General features: G+C 51.9%; 1 protein-coding gene across 3 annotated transcripts in view; it reads right to left on the reverse strand.

The window, feature by feature from the left end:
• iqsec1b (IQ motif and Sec7 domain ArfGEF 1b) overlaps positions 1-19,931 on the reverse strand; it is a 71,127-nt gene extending 51,196 nt beyond the window's left edge. The window contains exons 1-3 of one of the 3 annotated variants that reach the window (XM_029826092.1): positions 19,215-19,931; positions 5,204-5,233; positions 899-1,006 (exon numbers count right to left, since the gene is read on the reverse strand). In XM_029826092.1, coding sequence (XP_029681952.1) covers positions 899-1,006; positions 5,204-5,233; positions 19,215-19,495 — 419 coding nt within the window. In that variant the 5' untranslated portion in view covers positions 19,496-19,931. The remainder of the gene's footprint in view (positions 1-898; positions 1,007-5,203; positions 5,234-19,214) is intronic. The other 2 variants (XM_029826099.1, XM_029826093.1) reach the window with 2 other exon arrangements.
• Between the last annotated feature and the right edge of the window lie 274 nt (positions 19,932-20,205).

The following is a 20,205-nucleotide window of genomic DNA, read 5'->3' on the forward strand; positions in this document are numbered from 1 at the left end:
TCTAATCAACCCTGTTTCCAGCAATTTTCATAGAAAGACTGACAGTATCACCATCGCCATGGCAACACAGGCACCCTGCTAACAGAAGCAACAAAATACATTTAAAAAAAAATAAAACTGGCTAAAGCAAGTTTGCTGGTTCCTAATTGCTATTAAAGCTCTCCATGATGTCACAGTTTACTGCTGCAGATCCATCAGATCAGGAGCAGCAGCAAGATCCCTAAAAGAGGAAAAGCTGGAAAAGCCGGAAAAGCTGGAAAAGAAGCTGCCTAAAATGACACCTGTGAGCAGCAGCAGCAGCAATCTGGACATCGTTCTGCACATCTGCCTGTGAGCTCCAGCCCTGCTGCCGCTGCCCCCCCCCCCCCCCGGGGACAGACGGACGCGCCGTGCACGCGTCCCGGGGACAGCGCTCCGCCAACACGCTCCCGCCCCAGGGCGGCACCTCGGCGCTCCGACGCAGCGTTTGAAGCCTCCGTCCCCTCGCTCAACCATTTCAAGGTTTTCTTCTCCTCATTTGCTGAGGAGCTCTCGGGGCATCGCTGCACAGCTGTAACCAACTCCAAGGAAAAGCCTCCACCGGGAACGTGCACGGCCAACGACGCACGTGCTGCTTTGTCTAGCAGGTATTTCTGTATGATGCAAAGGTCACATGTCTTTGCCTGTGGTCACAATGGTGCCCGTCGGGATTCAGAGGCCGACGGCCAGTGGGAATCGTAAAAGGAAGGAAGGCAACATTTTTATGAGCAAAATAAAAGGAGTAAGAATAACGAGCAGCAGCGTGAGCAGAGAAACGTTTCAGGACGACAAATGTTGACCCTCGCCATGAAAATGGAAGGAAAGGGTTCAAAGAGAGGTGTGGAAGAAAGGCTGACTTGAATAAAATGGTTGGATTTACCCAAAAGATGCAGATTTCCAAGTGCGACAGGGGTAAATTCTTCTGCTCTGAGAGGGCAGAAGGTTGAAGGGAATCTCGGAGACTTCCACGGGCAGCGAGGCGTGTCGCCTGCAACAGAAAAAAAGAGAGGAAATGCATCATAACGCACCGTTCAAGTAAACCAAATTCATTTATTCCATTCAAAATCAGACAGATGTGGAATCTGGAACCAGACAGGAGAGATGGATGCAGCCACGACTGTGCGCGTCATCACGAGGGGCTGAACCAGCCCCGCGTGGAGCGGAGGTGCCAGACTAAAGCTAACGGGACATGACAACAGTCTGGTGAGGAGATACGAGAAGGAAAACATGACGATTACTTCCTGCCTCACGCACGCTGCAGCGGAAAGGTGAAGACATGGATAGTTTAACAGCAGTAGTGCACCAACACCGGGGGAGGTGTTCCAGCGCCCCCCCAGCAGGCCGTTCCCAGAGGAGCGGAGCCATGTTTGGCCTCCCATCACCGCTCAGGGAGGGCTGACAGGATCCAGGTGGCCTCTCTGCTGTCAACAATCATTCCTGATGACAGTCACGTCACGACCTCCAGCAAACTGCTGAGCCCACGCTTTGGCCTTTCCTCGCTGAATAAATAATAAAAGGCTAAATTATTATTTCCTCCCGTTATCTCGGGCTGCAGATCCCTGAAATATGAAGGGATTTTAAAAAGTCTGTTGACACAACACGCTTGAATCCTTACATCCGAGGGTCTGTGACCCCCCCCCCCCCCCCCGCTCACACTGGCAGCGTCACCGCGGTGACCTCATAGAAATGAGCTTTAAATAGATTAAAGAAGAACATGGGCCACACAGGCGCAATCACAATGGTGGACAGAGAGACGGACGTGACCCTAGAGGTCGTGACCCTAAAGGTCGGCATGCTTGAAGGCTGGGAAGGATGAAAGACATCAAAAATACATGAAATACTAGAGGGGAAGATTGTTGTTTGTGTGCTGTTGCCTTGAAAGGTCCCGACCAGGAACAGCATTAAACAGCAGCAGTCCAGACGTCCTCAGAGCCCTGAACCGCCCCCCCCCTCACCCCCCCCCTCGAACCCCCATCCAGGATTCTAGCTGACTCCTCTTCACTTTAAAGGTAACTGCTGCATAATTCTTACACAGCTCATCAGAGTCGCAGCTCATCACATTAACAAGGTCCATTTGAAGACACCTGACAGGATCCAATCCCGTTGAATCGTGCACGCCGGGCCCAGAGCGTGCACGGCCGTGTTTTGGACCGAGCCGAGTGCTTTCCATCACTTTAGTGGAAACAACGAAGGGAAAAAGCTCATTTCCATCAGTTAATATTTGATTTGCCGCCATGACGACCGTGACAGACGAGAGAATCATAAAAATGTAAATCCTTAAACTACCTGCGTTGTGAATGTGAGCGAGCAAAATGAACCCTGGGTGTGTGAGCAGGACGAATAAATGTGCCCCGAGGACAGGCGGGCGAGGCTCCCGTGTGACCCGGAGCAGCCAGTAATAATCTCTGGTGCGCTGAGGTTAAGTGCTGGAGGACTTCCTGCTGCAGAAGCTGCTGCTATCTGCAGCCTGCAGCGTCTCGCTGCACCATCGGGGGGGGGGTGCTGGGGCAGGGTCAAGGACTAATTGAGCTTAATAGCAGTGCTGAGACTGGAAGTAGCGGAGCTGTCAGAGCCGTCTGAGCGCAGAGCAAATTTACTGTAAATAAATCTTTTCCTTCCTGATCAGGACGTGAGGAACTATCGAGCCCAGGCTGCCCGGGCTAACCCTAACCCTAACCCTAACCCTAACCCTGGGGGGCAGACCTGGGGGGCAGAAATACTCCGTAACGTAGCCGCACAGTAAATGGCGGTGGTTTAAAACTCTAAATGTCATGTTGTGAGTGTTTCTAAGCTAATTTTTTACTGAAAGTTCAAGTCTGTCACATGATTAAAGAGAAGAATTGATGTGTGGTTGGTGAGCAAAGGGTGGAGTCAGTGACCTTCCGGGGGGAGGGGGGAGGGGGGGTTCCAGAGGTGGTGGTGCTGGTGCACCGGTCAATACTGCACACTCCCTCCCTTAATCAGCACGGCCCACCAAGGTCAGCTCATCTGGAAACAGCTCCTCTCACACCGGCTCAGCCCGGAATCCAGACGAGGAGGAGGTGAACACAAGCGAAGAGTGCGACTGCGTCCCGCCACAACACCCACCAGGGAGGGCGGGGGGGCGCTTTGTCTGTGGCAGGAAGCTGCGCTCCATCAGTTATGAAACAGCGTGTTACCGAGCTTTAACCGGTTTTACTCTATTTGATGAGAACATCCAAATCTTGTACTTGTTGCCGCGGCAGCGTCGCGTCCCCGACTGTAATCAGGTTACCTCACGGCCTCAGCCACCAAAGAGAAGAGGAAAAGAATGGGATCATTCCGGATCTCTCCGGAACTTTGACTCTGGATCCGTAGATATTAAAGACGTGCACGCACTGATAAAGCTGCTGCAGTCTAAATATCACAAGATTAGTCCATTGTTTTCCTGACTTTAAAGGACGAGTGATGTGATATGAGCCCGCGTTAGCTAACATGCTGAACAGGATCCACATCATGGTGGCTGCTCGAGCCCCCCGGTTCTGGTGTCGGCCTCCCCGACACCTTCGCAGCCTCACTGCTCTTCATCGGATCCTCAGAGCAGCTTCTGTCCATCAGTAATTCAGCAGGTCGCCAGGTCCAAACCTTCCCAGTCACAGTGGAACCTCACTCAGGAGCGTAATTACAACAGCAGCAATGATGCAAATACATGTAATTCATGCATGGAAGCACTTTAAGGGGGCTCATTTCTATCCTATTATCTTACACCAAATTAAAGGCCGCTGTGTCCGGTAGTCGGAGGCTGGAGGAAGGAACCAGCCCCGGATGAAACACAGCGATGTCACGGTTACAGAGCTCATCTCCAGCTCAATCATGGGCTGAAAACACCAAGAGAAAGCCCAGAGAAAAGTCAGCAGCACATTATCTGCTCTAATGTAGCATGTGGAGCCCTTTATTCATGGCTGCAACATCCCGCTAAGGGCTGATTCAATTACTGTTGTGTGACAGCAAAGCAAAGATTCTTGATAAGAACCGGTCCCCAAACACCAACAGTTCCTAGAGGACACGGCTACATCATGGCTTTGTTTAAAGGCTGAGCACGCGTGGAGGTGTCGACGAGCACCCGCGCACGGCCGGGAGCAAAGGAAAGCATAAGCACATTACAACGACGGTGATAAACTGTTTGTTTCTGTGAGGAACGTCGCAGCAACGGGCCGCTGTAGCCTGCAGCCCCGCGAGGAGACGAAGGTTTTAGCAACGGCGCCAAAAATCCTGCAGATCTCCAGTAAAAACAGATTCAAACGAGAAACTGAGCAGGTTCTTGTACGAGAGTCCAACAGCAGAAGCTGAAGCCTCCTCAGAAACCAGCAGATTGGGTCGGTTAGTACCCGTTAGCGCGGTCAGGTTGATCAGGGTGACGCTCCCGGCAGAACGACATCAGGCTGCTTTCTCTCACGATCCGCTCAGATTCCCCGTATTCAGCTGGATTCCACTAAAACCGCCGTATTGCGTCATTTGCAGACGCACCTAATTACCTGCTCTTGTTGCAAACCCTCTTAACGAGCTCGGGTGTCATTATGTTCAGCGTTTCTCTCTGGAAAACATCATGTGCCAGCTCTACCCAAAAGGATTGTTGCCATGGCAGCCAGGTGGCTCTAAAAGGTCCAAACACACACGCGAGCGGTTCAGTTTGAACCAGCTGCTAATTTCTGCCGAGCCTGACGGGTCTGCTGAGAAGGTCTGAGATGCTCTCAGAGATGCTCTCAGAGATGCTCTCAGAGATGCTCTCAGAGATGCTCTCACTGGTCTCCAGCATCGTTCAGGGTGACGTGCACCAGCTTGCACGTCAACGTGCATTAACGGGACTGGCGTGTCTGCAGGCTCCCGGCTGCAAGCGTCCTGTCCAGCTGATAAAACCGGAATCATGAACCCCTCCTCCCACATCTGACTGGAGTGTGGGGACACCGTGCAGGACCGCTGGAACTGCCTTTAAATACAGCAGTCACTTTAACCCCCCCGTCAGGTCATGTGACCTGCTGGTCTCTTTCAGTCCTACATCGGGAGTCAATGTTGACTGAAGATGTGATCAGACATTGCTGACGGGTTCCTGAAGAACTCTGGATGGAGTGAAGATGAAGGACGGAGGGCGAAGCACATATGAGCTCTGAGTACATGAATAGACATGAGAACGTGTGGAGCATGTATGCAGAGGCAGGGCAGCACGTACCTGACGCCTCTGGACCCTTCGCTCTCCGATCTGTAGAGGACAGAGATGCTCATTAGTTGATGGGAACCACAGAGCTAACGGGAATATTTGTCCATGGAAACAGCATCAACAGCAGGAAAGAACATCTGGAGCCGCGACCGACTCGGACGCATCAGAAGGAAGTTCGCTGGAAAGTGAAAGTGCCAATTAAAGGAGGGAAACTGTCTTTGCTTTTCCAGCCCAGCAAGTCGGAGCCAGTTAAAGCTCAGCCGTTGGAGCAGCGGAACGTTAACAGGCTCTCGGGGAAACACACGTTCCCCATTAACTTAAGACGTTAACCTATAGCCAACGTAAACGCCGGGACCGTCAGGCTCCTCGCCATCACGCTGCTGAAAGCTGCTTTCTGTCCATGTCACCAGCTTTAGACATCGTTACTCCAGCAGCTCCCTGAAGCCCAGGCAGATATTGTGTCTTCCAGAGCACATCCAGCTACAGTAAAGAGGCTCTTCTCACCCTCCAGCGGCACTAAAGTGTCAACCGTTCGGCTCAATATTGCTCCTGTGCGAGCAAACGATCAGTGAATTTCACTTCAGAGGAAGTTGAAACAAGAGGAGACGCTTCAACACGCCTGTTTATCCAGATAAATCTTCTCCTAATGGGCTAAAATGCAGCCGGATCGTGGAAAGATGAGACAATCAAGGGCTGCACAGTGGATCATTCCCAGAGATTTCAAATGACAAACAGAGAAAATACTGTACAATGAGGGAAGTGCTCGTGTGTGTGTGTGTGTGTGTGTGTGTGTGTGTGGGCGCCCAGAGGAAATCATAAGCTGTCAGTGAGGGAGCCAGAAAATGAATGACTGATTTTCTGTTGTGAATAAAATCAATGAGAAGCAGCGACAGAACGAAGCTGCGGACGGAGAACTGTGGTCGTTTCAGACTCACACACACACACACACACACACACACACACACACACGCACACACGCACACACACACACACGCACACAGCTGCAGAGCTTAAGATCATCAGTCCGATTAAGTTAACGATGTTATCTGTGAATGTGAGACGCGGGAGCTGGGCCCAGGATCCCGTTAGCATCAACGCTGACTCAGACAGCAGCAGCTCCTCAGTAACTGGTGAGTGGGTGAAGAAAATGCTGCATAACGTCGTTATCACAAGAGCGGAGCCGTCTAATTATTACCATGATTAGAGTGAAGCTCGTTATCATCGGCGCTTCAAAATTGGCCTCCGCTAGCACAGAAACACAACGTTAGTGGACATAAAGCACCAGGAAGCAGTTTAATTGGTGCTTCGGATCTAACTTTGGATAAAAGTGTGACCTCACTCCTGTAATGTTCTTCAGGTGACGCGACGGAGCGGGAAACACCTGCGGCAACAGCAGGAACCTTCCTGCCGTCTGCTCCGTCCTCACCAACGGATCCACATCCCATCATCCTTTGTGTTGAGACGGAGCAAAGGACGAGAGGAGGAAGTGGGAAAAGGATCGCATGGAAGCGCCGGATGTGACACCGAGTGGAAGCATCAGGCAGTAAACAGGACATCACGTAGACCCCCGATGGGCCCGGACAGCCTGGCCTGGGCTCCTCAGCAGGTCTGAGCCTCTCACATCTCACCCTTCAGATCTGGTCTTTCAAGAGTCACGAACCCAAATATCTGCTTTTGTTCTATGTCTGAAAAGAGGAATCTAAAAGATGCAGATTCAGAGTTATCAAAATATTTCATAGGAAATGTAATGTGATTCCTAATAACGACATTATTCCCTTCAGGATCATCCGTACTATCGGCACAATCTTGCATCTGCATCTCACCTGCTGGATGTTTAATTTCACAGCTCAGGTGAGCTTGGATGTTTAAAGGCTCCCTGAGACAGAGCTGCAGAGCCAACAGAGGGTGAAAGCTGAAGCTAAATAATCTCCCATAAACAGCTGCAGGAAACCTGCCTCGCACTTGTTCGGCGCCGCGGCGTGGTTCCGTCCGTGAGGGAGCCGCGTCACACACCGGAGGGTTCCTGGGAGCCCTGCTGCACATGGGGGGGGGGGGGGGGCTGGACGCTATAATGAACTGGCAGGGGGCTGGAGCCGAGCCAATTAAACGATATGAGCTCCGCAATAAGTGGTTTTCATTACATGACCTCAAGAAATCCACTTCAACCAAATGTAATCATCTCACAACGCTCTGGTCATGAGACACTCTCATCCCCTGGAACCTGTTAAAGCAGATTACTTTTCTCATTACAAACTGCACTTTGAAAACTTCTGAGGTGTCTTCCTGCGTTCATGAGCCATGTCGGCTCCTCACGCCGCTTCATTTCGGCCAACGTGGCGTCAGCGTGCAAACACCACAAGACAGGAGAAGGCAGAGCACCAGAGGTGCTAAAATAAGCCGTTATTCAGCTTAATTAGGTTACGTAACATCGTTTAATGTGCTCAACCATCGTGTTCATCGTCAAGCCCTTGTTCTTGTGAAAGAACATTGCCCTGTTGTTTACATCCATCTCATGCGTGGATATAAATAGAACACACACAGATCTCCACGGAGCCCTTGATCAAGGTGGAGGAGCCTGAAAGCAGCATTTCAGGGAGCGCAAACAGCCTCTTTACACGTTTCTTCACAACACCGAAGTAGTTTGATTGTGTAAAATCCCAACACAACCTGTGTGTGTGTGTGTGTGTGTGTGTGTGTGTGTGTGTGTGTGTGTGCAGGTAAGCTCCATCAGCCGTGGAGAGCAGATCACCTGCGTGATCTTTGGTCTGGCTGTCAGGCAGCAGCGGAGGAACCTCCTGCTGGCCAGGCTGGGACTCGGGTTTCTGCCTGCAGCAGTTGCGGAGGTCGAAGGTCACAGAAATCCTCTCAGCATTTAAAGGCGGCGGCGTTTCGTGTCTCCTGCCGCTGCTGCTGCCCTCCGAGCGCGCACGTCCCCCGATGTTGGTTTTTCCTGTGGCTTTTATTGATCGATTGAAGGTGCAAAAGCACTTGTGATCTTTTTGGTCCAGTTCCGGCAGGAATGAGGAAAATTCCTAAAGGTTCACGCACACTTTCACGCTCCACCTCACGTGCACGGCTACGACTCGCCGCCTGATCCGGGTCTGGATGGCGTGGAGAAGCCGGTCCACAGCAGATGGTGGCTGTAGCCGTGATTTTAATGTGAGCTAATGAGTCGAAGCCCTGGTGAGTGTTTTCCTGGTGCCGGGACATTAATACTCATTACTGCTGTTTCCACGGGGGGAACGCGTGTCACTAATGGCTGCAACATTAAAGAACATGGATTATGAAAGGGGACAGCTGATCTGGATCCATCATGGCAGTAGCCCACAAAAGGCAACATCAAAGGCCTCAGCAGCAGCCTGCCAGCGAGGCCGTGCACGAGACGCCACTTTTCCTCTGGGTCTATTTGGAGGCCAGCGCTGCTTCCAAAGAGCAGCCGCTCCTCTCACGTGCTCACGCTGGAAATGTCAGCAGCTGTATTTCACAAATGAAATGTGGACCTGTGGGGAATGGTAGCGAACACGTAGCCGCCGCGCTACGGACGCCGGCCCGTGTTTGTGCCCGGCGAGCAGCGCCCAGCCTCCGCCGAGGCTGGTGGGATGGCAGCAGCATCCAACGGCTCGCGTGCAATCAAGTCACTTTTATATTCGCATTAATAATTCATTTGGAGAAATTAACATCATTAGCAGGAACAAATGGGTGGTGCTGGCAGACTTTCCACCCGCTCCACATTTGTTGTTCCACTGTGTTGGATCTGACTGGAAAAGGAGACGAGGATCTGCTGCCGGTGCCAAAGCTGCCGGAGCGTCTCTGCCAGCAGCAGATGGTGGAACGAAAGAACAACAAACAGAAAACCATCCAAACTCCTCATGAAGATGAAGACGTCCCCAGATTGGGCCGCAGGACTCAACGTAGAGATGTTACATCTTTCCTTCTGGATATCTGCATCACACAGATGACATCACACTGGTGACACTGGTGACACTGGTGAACGCTGGCTCTTGTTTCACACTTTAATGTAACTGGTTGCTATAGCAACAGGAGTGAATGGGCAACAAGCTTCATATCTGACCTGAGATGTGCTTTATTATGAGGGTCAAGAAGTGTCGGGATGGTGTCACAGCCCCCATCGACTATTGATCGTGTGATGGCGGGTTTGAACCACCATTATGGCTGAAGACGTTGTTTGGTTCCATGTGGGGCCAACACACACACACACACACACACACACACACACACGCACACACGCTGTCAACCCCTGATCCATCATCTGCTGCCCGTCTCTTCAGGACAACGCCGTCACCCTCGTCGTTGACATCTGTCGAGCGTTCGAGAGCCCCGCGTCCACCACACGTTGTCTTCCTCTCTGGTTCAAAGAATGAAAGACAAAAGGAACAGTCCTCTCCTCGACTCCAGCCGTGGTGGTGCTGGTTGAAAGAGGCGTCTTTCCCGTGCTGGTGAAGCCCAAACGGCCCAGCTGCTGCCTCTGATAACGGGCAGATGTGGCTCTCATGCTTCACTCCAGTTCTAATAAGACTGGGACGGAAAACTGCCACACAAACGCACCAAATGAAGATTTGTTCTTCCCGCATCACTCCACTCATACTTTCCTCTTACCGTGCACCAGCGTGAGCGGGCGTGTGCACGTAGCCGCGATGCCGACAGTCTGCAATAGCGTTTCTGTCGAGATGAAGGGCAGCATCCTTCCCAACGCTGCGACGGCACGGGAGAAAGAGAGATCCAGCTTAAACCTCTATTACTCACATGCAAGTTTCCAGCGCAACTGACTCAACACAACTGGCAAATCCTCCAGGCCTCAGAGGTGAGCAGAGACGACCCTGGAGGAAAACATGAGGGGAAAGTGAAGCCCCTCCCGTTTATCTGCATCGCCAGACCATCACCGGACTGATGCTGTTTGGTCCGGGCAACGATGCCACGGTTCTGTTCCGGGGATAATCCAGTCAAATATAAAAGGCCCCTCTGTCCATTATCAAACACTCCAGAGTAAACGACCTGACCACGACCCCACGGGCTGGGAACCTCAACCAACACACGTCCGCTCACACTTCTAAAGTTGTACAAATCACAAACGTAACGGAGCCAAAGAACATCTGTTCTCCTCTACCCCCATAGCTCATCCTGTTAGCACCATGCTATGCTAAGTCAATTACTGATATCAGCATGGATGGACCCCCAGAACCAGCGTGACCAATGTAATGTGATTAAACCTATGCAGTCCCACGGCAGCATGTCTGGTTCTTGACATGAACTAAAACCAATACTCTACGCTGTTTTCCTGAAGCCTTATCAGCATCTGCTCACTCTTCCTGCCATTCAGACCTCTTCCAGTGTGACGCTGCTGCTCTGACCTCACTTCCTCGGCCATTTCCTGCCTCCTGAACACAAGCTCAGCTGGCTCACACACCAGGGTCACATGACTGGCTGTGCTAAAATAACAGCAGCGAGACCCTGCGAGTATTTCTAATGTAAATAATTAGAGCTGTCAAACGTACCGTGTTAATCCATCTTAATTAATTTGCATGATTTATTTGATTAAATATTTAACTCAATTAACACGTGTGCAGCGCAGGCACAGAGGAGTGACGCTCCATGCTAGTTATCAGCAGAACAACTCAATCATGGCGCAGCACTCTCAGCAGAACATTGGACCTTTTCTGGGAACAGGAAAACAGGGAACGCCTGATTGCGACCCGAAAATGTCGCTTCCAACTGTAGCATCACATCCTTAAATTTGGACCCTTTTCAATGTCAAAATATTGGAAATCGTGTTTTATTTTAATCTGTTCGGTCTTCAGAAAAGAATCAAAGAAGCCTGGTTAGGACCAAAGAAGGCAGAGAGCAGAGAAGAGACGTGCACGTGCACGTGAGTGTATTCAGCCTGGCTTTGTCCACCGACTCATGGTTGATGTTCATTATTTCTGTCATGGCCAAAGCTGGTGTTGTTAGCCTTTCCACGGTGGCTTCATTACCGCTGCGCTCCGTATTGAGGTCCATATTGACATAAAAGGATTCCAGGAGGTTTTCCTGGTATCCAGGCGGATTTCTGCTCTCCGGGCAGCTACTGAGCGGGCTCCTGGCTTATTGCATCACAGTAGGAAATGCTGCCGCTTGCACAAGCAGAACATTCAAAAAAACAAAAAAAAACAACCCCAAGTTGGCTTCTGTGATTCACCAGCTCAGTCAGCTGCCCCCCAAAAACGCTGCCCCCCGCAGGTACAAGACTGTAAACTGTCTCCAAAGCGTTGGAGCCATTGTTGGTCCAAAATGAGCTGGCACAGCTCCTCAGAATCCACCATGATGAAAACAAAATCTCTCTGATTGGGTTCATTCAAAGATAACTGGATCTCTTGAGAGACAACCATGAATACGCCCGCTTTGCGGATGGGGGGGGATGGGAGGGGGTCCGTGTTTACAAATGGATGTGTGATTCGGTGCCAGCGCCGGGCTCGCTGGCCCCCCTGACAGCCAACCTTGGCTGCATGTGCGCAGTGATTAGCAGATACACGGATGAGTCACATGATCGATCAGAGACGAGGGCAGCTGGGTCGGTGTGCATGTGCTGTGCACGCCACACGCCATTGTTTGTCTTTCTGCTCCAACCATGTGAAGAGAAGGAAGGAGAGGAGCAGGCAGAGGCCTACCTGGCTCTACCTGTTGATGCAGGATTATCACAGTAAACCATCCACTCTACAGCACATTCCAGACATTTGTCCAACACTTTAAGGCTCATTTCTGCTCCTAAACAATTGTTGACCAGAGGCAGATAAAGGGCAGGAAGCAGCATCACTAGGTCTTCACGCCGCGCCCTGAGCTGCACAAACTCCCACTGTTCTCTCATGTAAAGTGGCCCTTTAAACAAATTTGTGGTGTCACACAATGCAACATTACTTACACACAGCCACACATATAGAGCCCAATACTTCTGAATCATATGAATAGGGTAAAGTGACTGTCAGCAGAGCAGCTCCTAGAGGATAAAGTGCATATTTGCCCATTTTCCTTCACTTTGCTTTGGCAGGAGGGAAAAGCTTGAAGGAGCTGAGAGTCCTGTCTGTGGTTCCTGATGTGGGAACAGATGCAGGCGGAGCAGCAGAGGTGTTGTTCCTCCTGAAGGAGTTACGTTTGAATGATTTGATCTCCAGCCAACAGGATAAGCACTTCCAGATCAAACTGAAGACAGACGTCCGTCCGCCTCTCTCTAATCTTTGTGCCTGACTCTCTGGATCCCCTCAGTATTTAAACAGCTGGCTGAAGGTTTCCCACTTCCCGTAATCACATTAGTTCTGTCACAAGCTCATCCATCAGAGCAAAAATGCCAAAAGTGATCAATCTGAGTGACACCTGCTGACTCCCACCGCTGCCCCTCACTGGAATGAATAAATACCTGTGTCATATTTGATGATGTCACTTCTCCTCTGGGTAAAAGTGATAATTAAGTTAAGTTTTCATGAACTGTAGTTACACAGTTCTGCAGCCTTTGCTGTGTCTCTGGGGGCCGACCAGTGCGAGGTGGGCGGAGCCATTGGGGCCACAGGTGAAGGCTGAAGGTTCTGGACTTGGGTCCCGTTCCTGCTCCTTCCTCTTTGTTCAGTCAAGCTGGTTGTGAGTGACAACAACCCCCGGGGGCCCCCGCCGCCATTGAAGATGGTATCTACCCCAGTGGCAGGTTTGATGTTAAAGGAAGTGAAGACTTGCTTGCACACGTGCTTGCAGCTCGGCTACGGACGCCAGGTTTCCACTTCCCATATGACAGCTGAGCATCACTGATGCCCTCTGGGATTCTTCCCTCTGAGTGAAACGGCCATCCTCAGGAGGCGTCGCTGCTTCAGGAGCGAGAACATACTGGGAAGCTGTGATCTCTTAAGAGCCTGTGTGTGTGTGTGTGTGTGTGTGTGTGTGTGATCCTGATCCTCACAGTGAGGCCAGGATGCATTTTGGCGCAGGTGGAAGCTGTTTAGCGTCCACTCTTGATGTGCATCCTGGCATTACGACACGAGAGAGGCGGTCTTATGTAACGGCTGCTGTAGGTGCTGCCCTAATCCCCCCTCTCCCTCGGCCAGGGCCAAAATCTGGGGCAGCAGCCTGGATTTATAAACTCACAGCCTGGCTGAATCTGCTGAAGGGCTGAGAGGTTTGGGAAAGGAATCCAGTTTAACTCCGCCCTGATACTGTGGGTGGAGTCTGTCGCATCCTGATGGAATCTTGTGACACCAATGCTCCAAAAACAAGTTCCTGCTTCGCTGTTAAAGCGCCTCATCGGCTTCCTCGCTCAGAACTATTCAAGTCAGCTGAAGTTATCAGTGAAAATAATGTGACTGCCAAAATCTATCGAATCAGTATTATCCAAATACCTTCTGAGGCTTCACATCACAATCTCCATATTGTCCATAAAGAGCCAGAAGCACAAATACGTCTTCTGAGAGGTTCTTACATTCCTCTCAATCACCCATAAGTTTATCAGCTCTAATCACAACGTGGGGCTGCGCAATTGAAATTGACTTTAAAAGGTAATTAAATTATTACATTATGAGGATGTTAAAAAAATGTATGTTCCTCTCTATCATGTCTCTGGGCCACGCCCCCAGGCCACCATAGGCTCCTCCCACCCGCAAGAGTGATGTCTGGTGGAGACGGCGATCGTTGGATTGTTCAATAGAAAAAGGGCAAGAAGAGCAGGTCAGTCGTGGGGACGTGGTGCAGCTCCACAGGTTCAGATGCAGAGCAAACGACTCTGCGCTCCCCAAGTCTGAGACAGCAGCGCCACAACACCCTGAACAATCCACACGCCACTCAGCAAGAGCTGCGTGTTACGTCACCAGAACACCGGCAGCGGCAGGTCAGGGGGCAAGGGTAACGAGAGGTGGGTAACGCGGTACGAGAGGTGGGTAACGCGGTACGAGAGGTGGGTAACGCGGTACGAGAGGTGGGTAACGCGGTACGAGAGTTGGGTAACGCGGTACGAGAGTTGGGTAACGCTGTACGCGAGGTGGGTAACGTGGTACGAGAGTTGGGTAACACTGTACGAGAGTTGGGTAACACTGTACGAGAGGTGGGTAACGCGGTACGAGAGGTGGGTAACATGGTACGAGAGGTGGGTAACGCGGTACGAGAGGTGGGTAACGCTGTACGAGAGGTGGGTAACGCGGTACGAGAGGTGGGTAACGTGGTACGAGAGGTGGGTAACGCTGTACGAGAGGTGGGTAACGCGGTACGAGAGGTGGGTAACATGGTACGAGAGGTGGGTAACGCGGTACGAGAGGTGGGTAACGCTGTACGAGAGGTGGGTAACGCGGTACGAGAGGTGGGTAACGTGGTACGAGAGTTGGGTAACATGGTACGAGAGGTGGGTAACGCGGTACGAGAGGTGGGTAACGCGGTACAACAAGTGGGTAAAGCGGTACGAGAGGTGGGTAACGCGGTACGAGAGGTGGGTAACGCGGTACGAGAGGTGGGTAACGCGGTACGAGAGGTGGGTAACGCGGTACGACAGGTGGGTAAAGCGGTACGAGAGGTGGGTAACGCTGTACGAGAGGTGGGTAACGCGGTACGACAGGTGGGTAACGCTGTACGAGAGGTGGGTAACGCGGTATGACAGGTGGGTAACGCGGTACGACAGGTGGGTAACGCGGTACGACAGGTGGGTAACGTGGTACGAGAGGTGCCAGCTGGCATTTCAGAAGACCTGGTCCTAAAATGAGGGTCCGCAGCTCCTCCATTACACAGACGTCTCCCTCCATCAACGCTGTGGAGCGATGTGCGGCTCAGTGGCAGGACGTAAAGGAAATAGGCTGTTTGGAACCACAACCACGAGCACGGTGAGGTTCCAGGGTCAGAACTGGGCAGAAGCCATTTTAAGGTGCGAGAAAACGGAACTAGCTGTTCTGGGAATTCAGTGTGCCGGTGGAAACGTCAAACAAGGCTGAGCTATCAGAGCTAAAATGGGCATTTTCGAGGACAGTCAGAAAGCTGAGCGACAGCATTGCTTTTCATTAGTGGCACCACATCATCTCACGCTCATCCAGCAGCCGCCTGAATGAAACAATGGTGCTGTCAGCTCGTGTGTGGAGCTCATCTCAACACAGGCGATGACTCCGGGCTCCTGAAAATGCTCAATTTTCTTGTGAGTGAATATGAGCCCACCCAAAGGATCCAAAGTTGTTGTCTGAGATGGATCCTTTACTCCACAGCAGCGTCCGTGACCCCGAGGGGCTCAAACGTTACACATATTAAAGGAAGATGATTAAAACAAGATTGTGCGCCCAAAACGGTCACATCCAATCAAATAACAGCATTCGATTGTGGTCTTCCTCTGCTTCCTTTGACACATCTGTTGAGACTCGTGAATTGCTAATCAATAACGCCGAGTCGGCAGCTTAGCCTCCACCGACGTGTCAGCGGCAGCTGCCAGGCAGAGGCTGCGGCAGCAGATGCTGACCTGATGGGCCTTTTAGGATCATTTTATTAGATTTTATTATTCCCATTTAGCTCTGGAATGAATCACCTGGGAACAGTCAGCTTCACCAAATCGGCCCCCGCGGAGGCGGGTGGTGGGGTGGGGGACTCTGAGAACTGTCTGTTGTATCAGATCTGATCCCATCACAACAAATCATCCCCAACCATCCCAATGCTGTGCTCATTATCCACCAATCAGCACTGCCCAGTTTTCCACTCCACTAAATTAAAACCTGCTGGATTTATTCACCCTGGCTGGAGTTAATCCACATGGAATGAATGCAGAGATCAGCCAGTCAAACTTGGTTTGTTGTGTTTTCACTCTCTCTGCATGAACTCCTGCTTGGGCCAGATAACGGCTCTCCTGGGTGGGCTGCCGTCAGATGGCAGAAGTCACCCTTCATGTGTGCAACAGCGTCTCTAATCAGTGCAACACAACATGTTTCTCTCAGCTCTCTGTGCCATTAGCTCTGCATTTATTAGCAGGACACCAACTGAAATCGAAACATTGCCGTCGTTTAACGTTGGTGGATCATGAGTCAGGTTAACTCGCAGCAGCCACAGCTGATCGATCCAGTTTTATCTCACTATCGCCCCAAAACCGGAACCAAAACTGCGAGAACTATCCTGTAAAAATGATGCATCAGTTTATGAAACAGGATCCGGGAGCAGTGTCTCGTTCACACTCAGCGTTACACCTCTGAGCTGCCTCACGAGTGTGTTTGAGGGGGTCCAAGTGTGTGTTTGTGTGTATTGGACCATCGTCAGTCGCCCCCCCCCCCCACCCCCCCCCGCCCCACCACCACCCTGAATGAGGGTCAAAAGGTCAAAATGGAAGAATATCAACTGGAAACATGGCGACAACAAACACATCAACAGACTGAGCTGATCTCAAGTTACAAACTTAAACTAATTACAGGAAATTAACCACAAATTCTCTCTGAAATTTACAAACTAAAATTTTGGACTCGGATGGAAACACCTTGAACACATTAAAAGAAAATAACCCTTCAAAACTCCACGACTAAAAAGTTTATTTATGCGGCATCCAAATGGTCAGAGGTGCCCTCCGGCTTCAATATTACGCTGAATATATTTCACCACACACAGCACTATTTCACAGCTCGCCCACACTGACCACGACGTGCACTCTGTGCACGGTTACCGTTGAAGAACAAACCTCACGAACTCCCAGCACTCGTGTTTATGTGGCACAAACAGAAGGTTCTGATGTGGTTCTGCTTGTGCTGCTCAGGTGTCTACGGAGCGACACATTAATGGAGCCAGATCCCAGCGTCCGCTGCTGAGAGATGACTGTGAAACGATGACATCACTTCCTGGACAAACTCTCTTGATCACACGTACGTTTAGATGAACCGTTTCTGCTCAGGTTTGTCTTCTGTAAACTGTTGCATGAAACTCAAATGTTGCTGAAGGCGACCGAAGAACTAAAAACAGTCGCCCCTCACAACACTGAAAATTACAGGTTTTTTTCCATCATTTTTATCAGTTTGAAACTAGAAAAATGAGCTGCGTAGCTGATTTACCTGGTTCCTGGCTTCCTCCAAAAACTGAAAAGGCCGGTACAACAGCAGCAACAATAACCGTGATGGTTCCCCAGACCTGTATTTTGCACCTTTACATCCTCTCAGCATGTGTCCATGTACGTGAAGATGTTGAGTTTCTTTGGTTTCTGTATATCACAGTAAAAAAGTTACACTGCCGCCTGCTGGCCTGGCATGTGCATGACAGCAGGGACCCTTGGAGTGCAGATATTATTGTGTAACTCAAAAGGTTGATTAAAATATTGTTCTCATGTTGACAGTGGACAAGAATGTGTGTGTGTGTGTGTGTGTGTGTGTGTGTGTGTGTGTGTGTGTTCTCCACTGGCTCAGATTGTCAGACCATGGTCGACACAAAAGGAACAGCTGACGTGGCCCAATTGTTGACAGAGCTAAAGGGATCTGACTTCCTTTCAGCTGTGTGTGTGTGTGTGTGTGTGTGTGTGTGTTGGGGGGGGGGGGATCATATTTGTGCTTGATTTTGAACCACACTGATGCCAGCAGAGTTCAAACATGCAGCTGTGTGAATTAAAGGCCACAGCAGCAGAATAACCCAGAGGAACCAGGTCCTTTGCTCCACACTATTTATATCCCCACACAAATGATGACAGAGCAAATATGATAATGATGTCATAGGTTACATGGGCCGACAGTAGGGCTCCAGCCCCAAACTAATGCTGCTGAGGCAGCTCCGCTCTGGCCAGCAGAGCTCCTCTGGTGAAGGCAGAATGTTCGGTGCGGCGAGGCAGGAGGCATCTGAGCTGGGGTTGGACCATCAAACTACCATGGAGGGAGGGAGGGAGGGAGAGAGGGAGGGAGGGAGGGAGAGAGGGAGAGAGGGATGGAGGGAGGGAGGGAGGGAGGGAGGGATGGAGGGAGGGAGGGAGAGAGGGATGGATGGATGGAGGGAGAGAGGGAGGGATGGATGGAGGGAGGGATGGAGGGAGGGAGGGAGGGAGGGATGGATGGATGGATGGATGGATGGATGGATGGATGGAGGGAGGGAGAGAGGGAGGGATGGATGGAGGGAGAGAGGGAGGGATGGGTAGATGGATGGAGGGAGGGAGGGAGGGATGGATGGATGGATGGAGGGAGGGATGGATGGATGGAGGGAGGGAGGGAGGGAGGGAGGGAGGGATGGGTAGATGGATGGAGGGAGGGATGGAGGGAGAGAGGGAGGGAGGGATGGAGGGAGAGAGGGAGGGAGGGATGGAGGGAGAGAGGGAGGGATGGAGGGAGGGAGGGAGAGAGGGAGGGATGGATGGAGGCTGGAACTATAATGAGGCAGCGCTCCACATCTGGATGAGTCTCCTCCAGACTGATTCCAGGTCCAGATTAATCAGGGTGATTCTCTGATCTCCGCTCCTGAATCTTCGGTGCTCGACTCCGCTTCAGTAACGAGGAGCTCCGCGCTACTTATTTAAATGATGATATTTAAATGACTTCACGTCACAAATGCACGGTTTTATCAGCATTTAGGCTGTTTTTTGGTTGTTTTCCCCGTAAACGCTGTTTGGTGCTGAGGCGGCTCCGGCTCCACCGGAACCTTCTCGCCCTCCGGCAGCAGAACTCGCGGCACCGTCAGACGTTCTGGTGAAGAGTCCAGTTCACCGACTGGTCTGTGATGGTTCCAGCAGCACCGACACCAACCTCGTGCCCGACAGCGTCACCCAACAAACCTGCTCATGAAGTCACACCCACCGATCCAGACCTTCAGCAGCTTCACACACTCTCAAACTCAGCTGTGCGCGCGGCCCGAATCCATATTACGCAATCCGCGTGTGAAGCGTGCCCGGCCCGTGTGTGAGCCGGGATTGGAATAATCCCCGCCGATGCAGGAATGACGCGGTTGGTTGGGAAATCTGACCTGTGGCGAATGTGCTCAGAGTTCCATGTTGTGCCGCGCGACTGGCGCGAGCGCGTGACAGGAGTGCGGCGGCGCCCCGATTCCTGCCGGAAAATTGCGGGAAAACGAAGCGCAAACTTACTTTTCCTGCGTGACGTTCTCCGTGATGGCTCCCAGGACGGAGTGGCCGCCCGGGTGGAGCCTGCAGGTGGCCAGGTGCCGCTGGTGCTGCTCCGCCAGGCAGGCGTTCTCCTTGCACAGCTCCGTCACCTGGAGCTCCAGCTCGTCGATGCGGACCCTCTGCTTCTCCAGAAGCTCCTGCTGGGTCTCGATGATCTTGTTCAGCTCCTGCAGATACTCCGCCGCCTTGCTCGGGTTCTCCGTCGGGTTCTCCATCTCATAAAAACAACGTTGCCCCTCCATGAAGGCGATATCCACAGTCACGCCGAGCACAGCGCTCTTCCACGCGGGCACGCGCGCACGCACGCACGCTCGCTCGCTCGCTGGCTCAGTGGAGGCGCGTGCTGGCGGAGCCTGAGAGCCCGCTGCCCTCCGACATGTCCGCCTCGGACTTGGAAAGTGGCCGCGTTGCCGTGAAGTTGTCCGGCTTTGCTGCGCCGCGTGTGCGTCACCGCCGCGTGCGGCAGCGCTGCACCCAGCAGCCGCTCCGCTCCGCTCCGCTCGGGGGGGAAGCGGTTTAACCCCTCCCTGTCCGGAGGGTGTCAGCGCCCCGACTGGACGCGCGGCTCGCCAAAATTCCCAGGTGTTTTCTCGGCGCGCGCGTCCACTCAACAGGTAGCTTATCCAGCGTCGAATCCCCGTTCCGCCAGTGCGGCTGACTCACGCGCGGTGGCAGCGGTGCGGTGGCTCACGCAGGGGGTAGTACTACTCCCCCATCCCAGCCACTGCCCCCCCCCCCCCCCCCCCCCCCCCCCACCTCAGCAGTGTGTGAACAGCTGGTCGATGTAGTCCCGAAAAACACCCAACAGCGTGTTACGTCAGCATAAAACCCGACGTGTTCATAATTATAACAAGCTAGAAACAAATCAGCACTTTTAGATCAGTGCAGCTGGAAACGTGAACATAAGGTTATATAAATATAACAACCCCCCCCCCCCCCCTCCCACCCCCGG

This window comes from Takifugu rubripes, chromosome 19, assembly GCF_901000725.2.
Source record: "Takifugu rubripes chromosome 19, fTakRub1.2, whole genome shotgun sequence".
NCBI lineage: Eukaryota > Metazoa > Chordata > Actinopteri > Tetraodontiformes > Tetraodontidae > Takifugu > Takifugu rubripes.